Here is a 7,572-nt window from a genome sequence, read left to right on the forward strand (position 1 = left end):
AACTAGATTTTTACTATGCCAAACCTATTCTAGGATCTTTGTGTTTAATCCTCACAAAAATCTTGGTGTCATTACTGTTCCCATTTATAAATGAGGAAAGCGGAGGCACCTGACATATAACAGTTTCTGCAGAGGTGTAAAATTATAAAGAAATAATTCAGTAAATCTATCACATGTTCATTTCTGCATTTTAACTATTAAACAGTCCAGTTTTTTTATCCTTCATTCTTTCCATTATCTTACTCTCTCTAGGTCAGCATTCAGCAAATTATTTGGGGGCCCCAAAACACTTACCTCACCAAAGAATACTATTTTTCACCCACAGACCACTCTGAAATATTGAGTCGAGTCTTATCATTATGTTAGAGTTAGGGGTGACGGGTTCCTAGGTAGTGTACGTGGGTTCACCCTGCCCCCGTTCCAGCTGCCTTTGTAGGGATTTCTGGTTTGTAACCACTTCCTGGTCAGGCTTCCTCTTCCCACCAAGAAGTGCTCTTCCCACTGTAAGCACCGAGCCTTCGGTTTTACTACAAGAAAGAAGACACAGAAGAGGAGGGAGTACAGGGGGTGGAGGCTCTTCATCAGAGTCATTTTCTTTCCTGTAAAAATTGTCTTTAACTAGTCAACTTGTAAAAATCACCTCCAAACTGTTGCCTCTGAGTTACTGGTGACTCAGCACACGTTGCCTTTCTTCCTCCTCACTCAGTGGGTTACATCATCATCTATGATTAATTTGAAATCAGTTCAGTGAATTATTCTGTCATGTAACAGACTTTTCCTGAAACATGCTATGTGATGGCACTATGCTAGGTGCTGTGAGAAAGAGATTTTTTTCTTGCCTGAGTTTTCCTGTTTATGGCATGTGGCTCTCTAGTGAGGGATAAATATAGTGTAACCATTTTACAGTATCCAAAAGTAGAAATAACAATTTCTATAACAATAACTATAACAATTCTAGGATTATAGGATTTACACAGGTTTATATACAGATATGGAGGCGGACCTCCTAACTGTCCAGGCACCTGTGAATTAGCTGACCTTCGTAGGCTCTTGGGTGTACATAGAGTATGGGTTATGATCAACAGCCTCTGAGGCTTCCACGTTAAGTCAGGCTTTAGTATTTTAGCTGCCCAGAGGGTGATGTGTTTTGCTTCCTGTCCTTTCCAGGCATACCCAGAGTATCTCATCACCTACCAGATCATGAAGCCGGAAGCTCCTTCACAGACCACGGCAGCTGCAGAGCAGAAGACCTAGTGAATGCCCACTGGTAAAGGCCAGATTGGATTTAAACCTGGGCCTGGATGACAGTGGATTGTTTTCAACAAAATCAATATTCTATAAATCCGTGACAGCCTAGAAATAAGCTGTTTGTCTTTTATAAAGCATTGCGATAGTGATGAATATAGTATGAGTAGCTGATACATACTCAACTGCTACTGTTCCCTTTGAGGAAATGTTTACAGGGGCGGCCTTTTAACATATCTCAGGCTCATTTTCATTGTAGTTATCCATTGCTAAGACAGGACTGCTTCAATCTAGACTTGGAAAAAAAGAAAACATAACCAGTACTTTCCCAAATGTTCACAATTCACACACTACATTTGCTTTGCTATATATGGCACGTGTATATAGTAAATATACACATATGACAGGTTCATTTTTCGTTTTTTCTGAACACTCATCATTCACTTTTTGTTGCTATCGTTGTTGTTGTTACTTTGAAAATGAGCCGAGCCTTCTTGAGGCTATTTTGCACAAAGTCACACTGACTAAAATCACTAGTGATGTAACCCAAGCTTCTGGCTGAGCAAGGCTTAGTTTCCACTTTTTTTTTTTTTTTCCACTGATTTATTTTGTATCTGTACTTCTTATCAACGTAAACTGAGATGGAAAGGAAAAACACCACGTTTCAGTTTCCTTTTATTGATTGGCCAGTCTTACAAGGGAAAGGCACAAACATCAACCTGATTTAGGAGCTCCCAAGTTCAGAGCAGTCGAAGCCAATGAGAGCCACTCGCACTTTCCAACTCAGGCCTGCCTCCGACGTGTTCAGGACGGTGCTGGAGGGCCAGGAAGAGCCCAGCCAGCGAGAGGCTTGAGTGATGCTGTTGTGACGTTCAGAGGGGAGACCGCCAGGGAGGCCTGTGAATCCAGGAGAAGCAGCATTACGACACATGAGGGGCCTGTGGTGCGATAATAGGACCGCAGAAAAGGACAACGAGGGCTCCTCACAGAAAACACGACTTCTCTCCACTTAACCCGCACCACCAGAATTGTCGCCCCCAAAATTAGCTGCCTTATTTCCAAATTCAGTGGAATTATTGTACTGCATTAGAGTCTCAAAACAATTACCTTATTGTTTCTCTAGTTTAGAAAGCTGGGATTCAAATCCTGTGTAGTCACTAGATAGGCACAGATGCAAGAACTTTTTTGTTTACTCCAGATTTGGGGTTTATTTTGAGTGAGTTGCTTCCGATAGTTTGTGTAGGTCCCTGCACTAAATATTTGAACCATTTTCTCAAACTTCTTAGTAGACAAGGAGAACAAAAATGGAAGCCAAAGCTCTTTCAGTTATTTTTTAAATGAAAGTGGAGAAATAACCATACTGTTTCTTCCTGAAATCACTACTTTGTTTTGCTTTTTTTCTCAACATTTGTCAAGTGCACATTGTTACTTGTAAAAAATTATCCATTACAGTTCTCACGCTTGCCCTTTTCACCTTAACTGAATATTGAATTAAGTGCATTAACTAACTTACTTTGACATGCTATGCGTCTACTCAGCTTCGAAGCAAAAGTAATATAAATGTGATGGAAAAAAAGGAAAAACAGTGTGACGCAAACTTGCCATTTCAACTTAAAGTCCTGAAAACTAACTTGCTTGTCTGTTCTTTAATACAGGCTGATTAAGCTGTGACCTCATTTAATCTCCTGAGGAAAAATAAAATGGTTACATGCAAAGATTCTAGAATAGGCTCTTAAAATATACATTTTGCTTTCCTTTTGGCTTGAGTCCAATGCTAGAACTAGACATCGGGAACTAGTTTTGAGTTTTATAGCTGAATCTTGCATGGGTCCTCAAAATTAAATCAAGAATTAGCCTCAGTTGTTGCTTCTATTGAAGTTTTAGTGACCCAAGCTGGGTGTTTGTGTCTTGGCTACTTGTTTAATAGCACTAGAATTCCACATGAAGCTCTCAAGTTTGATATCCATTGAGGGCTTTTTTCCTCCCTTCCTTCTTTTTTGCTGTGTGTAACAGTGGGTTGAAGGAATTGGCCTCTGTGTAGTTTTCAGTAGCTGTGAAAGTGTATATTACTTGCCTCCCCAATTAGATATAGTTTAAAATGGTAAACACAGCTGTGATTTTTAGTTAAATAAAAGGGTTAATATGGTATAGATCCCAAAAGCTTTATAGCTTCATTAAAAAGATAAGCCACTACCCAACTGTGGTTATATGTTACTTCCATCATACTAACTAGATTAACGGATGTGCCAGTTTTAAACTTCAGCCTTACACTTGAGAAGGTAAACTGTGGTTCAGTATTTAAACCGCCAATGTTACGTATCTGATGTTCTGTGTGCCAAGTAAAGGTACTGTGTGTAAGGAGGACATTTGCTGTGCTTCTTGTCTCGTAGTGATTCAAGTATATAGTAGTTCTTGAAAGAATGTGTACATATTATTCATCTGCTGAAGAGAATGAGTTCATTGATGTCTCACAGGAGCCAAATACATTTTTTCAAAACTTGAAAACCAAAGGTCATCATGAGTGCATTCAAGTTAGCAAAAGTTGATTGCGTTTGGAATTTCCACCCATAGCAGTGTGAAAAACCCTTTGGAACTCAAAAGCATGGCTTTAAGTTAGGCTAAAATGCACTTAATTTCTTGTATACACACTGTATAGAAACACTAGCAAGTGAGGACTTCCAGTGTGGCCTCCCCTGAGTGGCCCCTCTGTTTCCCAAACCATATAGAAGAGAGAATCCAGACGCCTCCACCGGTTCCACCACAGGTCTGACATCAAAGGGCTTCTAGACCTGATGGCCCAGTTTGCTAGCTATTGGCATCAGTTAAGTGCTCTGGACTGGACACTTTCTCCTTGTACTTGGCCTCCTTCCCTTTTCCCCAGATTGCTAGTCTGGAATTATAATTAGCTCCAGCAATGACCTTTGACCCCTCTCATTTTCCTCCTTTCTCCATCTTGAGTCTTGCATATGGCGACCGTACCTCTGTATCCACTTCGCAACTAGAACTGGGTATTAAGCCTCATGTGCTCTGCTCAGAAGATTCTGCCACTTTGTCAACAAATGACAGCATGGAACCCAGAGTTTTAATTCTATGCAAAATAATAGCAGTACAACCAGGATTCTTCCTTACCTTTTCCTTCTTGGAATTTGGAATCTCTAGCTTTTCGGTAACATAAGTAGAATAAACAGTATTAGGATGTTTTTGTGAAATGGCACCCTTGTGCTCGTTTGAACTTGATGTTAGTGGCTACAGTAATTTCCCTTTGCTCTCAAAATAGCGAAGTGCATTGATATATGCAGAGAAATGCCTGAATGTGGCAAATAAAGTAATATAGATGAATATTCTATTATTATAGCCTTTATACAAAAAAAATAAACTTTTGGTGTATGCTGGAAGACAGCATTAGAATACAATGAGTTGTCTATGTTTTTCTGTATTTCAGTAAGTCTCCCACCTGCACAAATGTTATTGGCCACTGCTTACCCTCCCTTTTTTTTTTTTTAACATGTTTATTGGAGTATAATTGCTTTACGATGTTGTATTAGTTTCTGCTTTATAACAAAGTGAATCAGCTATACATATACATATATCCCCATATCCCCTCCCTCTTGCGTCTCCCTCCCACCCTCTCTATCCCACCCCTGTAGGTGGTCACACAGCACCGAGCTGATCTCCCTGTGCTATGTGGCTGCTTCCCACTAGCTAGCTATTTTACATTTGGTAGTGTATATATGTCAATGCTACTCTCTCACTTCATCCCAGCTTGCCCTCCCTTTTAAAACGTGTGCACCTTCTGGATTTCTGTAATTGCTTTCAAACAGAGATGGTATGTATTTTTAATCACCTTTCCCCCAGTGTGTCCAGATCCCATTTGTATGATAATCTGTGATAAACAGCCTTTTTTCTGTGTTTTCTGTTGGGCAGTTATCTTGCATAGAGCTATAGATTTTAGTCATTCAGGCAACACTCAAAACTGACATAAAGATAGGGTTTCATGTGTCAGAAATTTACTTAAAGACTGAAGTTAAACTTCTTTGTTGTCAGATCAGTGACAGAGAAATGAAAAGACACTGATTGTGAAGATAATATTTGCGCTTTGGCTGGACACGTCTAGCACATGAAAAGGAAATGCATTAAAAAAAAAAAAAAAAACACCCTAAAAAGTGAGGCTTCTTCAGATACTTTGTGAGTTCTGAAATTAATAGACACTCTTTCTTCTTGAGAAAGCCTTAACTATGGCAGAAACTTTTTAACCTTTTATATCCTAATAAATACAGAGTTGTAATTCCATTTCTCAGTGTGTGAAAGGTGTCACCGAGTTGGGTGTATCTCCATGTATCTCACACCTGGTAAGCGTACTTAATGAGAGTCTGTTTCATAAGTAAGCCTCCTTTACGTGCAAAGGAGCTGAGAGAATTGATCCATCCCAATTTCTCTACATCTGAACTTCCTCAGCTACCAAATCTTCTGGTTCAGAGAAATGCTAGAAAGATTTTGAAACCCATTAAGTTTTGTGTCTGTGGGGATTAGCAACAACTCATAAAGTGATACCATGTAGAATTTGGGTGTTGCACAAGCTGATTTTTAATCATTTTAAAATATAAACCACGGTGATAAGTGAAAAGCAGTAGGAAACTAAAGATTTTATATACTAAGACCAAACGTGCTCACGATGTGACTGGTTTTAAACGTCTGCCAGAGGGTTGTGCCTCCTTTGAAATAACGTTCACACAGTAGAGATGATTGCATTTTGACTCTTCATTCTTTCGTGTTTTCTTTTGCGATTTACACTGTCACATCTCCACGCGCAGCCCACCGCCCATCTTTTCAAACAGATTTCTCAGAGTGTTCGGTTATTTTTCATCTGTCGGCCCTTTTTTGCAGGCAGCCCTTGAAGCCCCTTGTTGATTCCTAGCATTTGCAGAGAAATGTAGTTAAACCCTGGTAGGGGGGTGTCTCTCCCACACTCCCAGGCCCCTCCCAAGGTTCAGGATGAAAAACTAGAGGACACAACCGTAAAAATTAGAAAAGAACCAAAATCTTTAAGGCTAATAGCCTAGACCTAGAAGATGACCTTGACTATATAACCATTGTATTCATTACACAGAATATTTAAACTCTTCATGTGCATAGAATACCTGCCTCTGCTTTCACTGTGTCAAGCTCACCCTGTCTGTGTGGTAGTAGTATTTGTCTGATACCTACAAACTAAAAAGGTACTTTTATCAACAAGGTTTCTCAAACACATTACAAAACCAGCTTTGAGGAAATCTAGAGTGTTTCCTGGCAACAGCATTTGGAGTAGTAACTGTATTTTCTCATTGTGATGTTGGTCTGTTTACGTAACCAATGTAGTGACTCTTTGGCTCATCATTGGTGTTGTTTTCATTTGTAGTCTCTGTGTGTCCCACCAGTGGCAGGGGGTTCCAAGCCCCTTTCCTTTTTGCATTTGTCTTTTTGTAGAATTGCCAGATAAAATACAAGACACCCAGTTAAATTTGAATTTCAAATAAACAAATAATTGTGTCTCTTAAGTATGGTTCATGCATTATTTGGCATATATTTACTGTAAAAAAAAAATTTATCTGAAATTGAAACTTAACTGAACATCCTAGGGTTTTTGGCTTTGCTTTGTTTTGTTTTACTGAATCTGGCAGCCCTATCGATTTGGTTGTGGAAAATCGCTTTCAGCATGTAAATTCTTCTAGATTTCACCATCTTTCACGTGGAATGGCACCTTTTTTCCCCTCACTCTCTACTTTCCAAAACATCAAGGAATTCAACCTGCCTGCATGGTGGGTTTCTATTTAAGGCATCTTTATGATTATATTTAACCAGTAACTGTGCTTTGGCTAAATGTCTAACTTACAGTACTTGTAATTGTTTAATATTCAATAAAAACATTTTTAAAGTTTACTGTATGTGGGTAGCAGTTAGCTCTGAAGCGTTTTCATTTGCCTGTTTGTTCCTTTCAACCTGACCAACCTTAACGCAACTGACCTAAAACTGTCGGAAAATACGAATAACAGCTCCCTCTCATCTTCCTAGTGAGACCTGTGTGAAGGGCCTTAACCTCACCTCTGAGCCCGCATGGGAGTCACTGAAATACAGCACTAGCAGGAGAAGCACAGCTGCCTTTTAGAAACATCTCCGCAGCGAATAACACCGGCTCCCAGGGCAGCTTGAGGGGCAGCAAACTCCTATCCCTGCCCCCCTCCTCCTATCATACTGGGGAAGGGGGCAGGGAGCGGACTACCTGCCTGTGATGATACTGCCTTGGTTGTTGGGCCTCATGTTAGAGGCAGCACACCCTATTAACAACACTTG

General features: G+C 39.9%; 1 protein-coding gene across 3 annotated transcripts in view; it reads left to right on the plus strand.

Moving 5' to 3' along the window:
• The window catches only part of TNKS (tankyrase), a 176,432-nt gene extending 170,435 nt beyond the window's left edge, over positions 1-5,997 (plus strand). For 2 of the 3 annotated variants that reach the window (XM_022571132.3, XM_022571133.3), the window contains exon 27: positions 1,168-5,997. In XM_022571132.3, coding sequence (XP_022426840.1) covers positions 1,168-1,254 — 87 coding nt within the window. In that variant the 3' untranslated portion in view covers positions 1,255-5,997. The remainder of the gene's footprint in view (positions 1-1,167) is intronic. The other variant, XM_089903698.1, reaches the window with a different exon arrangement.
• The last annotated feature ends 1,575 nt before the right edge of the window (positions 5,998-7,572 follow it).

The sequence above is a fragment of the Delphinapterus leucas genome, chromosome 21, assembly GCF_059928025.1.
Source record: "Delphinapterus leucas isolate spDelLeu-1000000601 "Yukka" chromosome 21, BTC_Dleu_Yukka2, whole genome shotgun sequence".
NCBI lineage: Eukaryota > Metazoa > Chordata > Mammalia > Artiodactyla > Monodontidae > Delphinapterus > Delphinapterus leucas.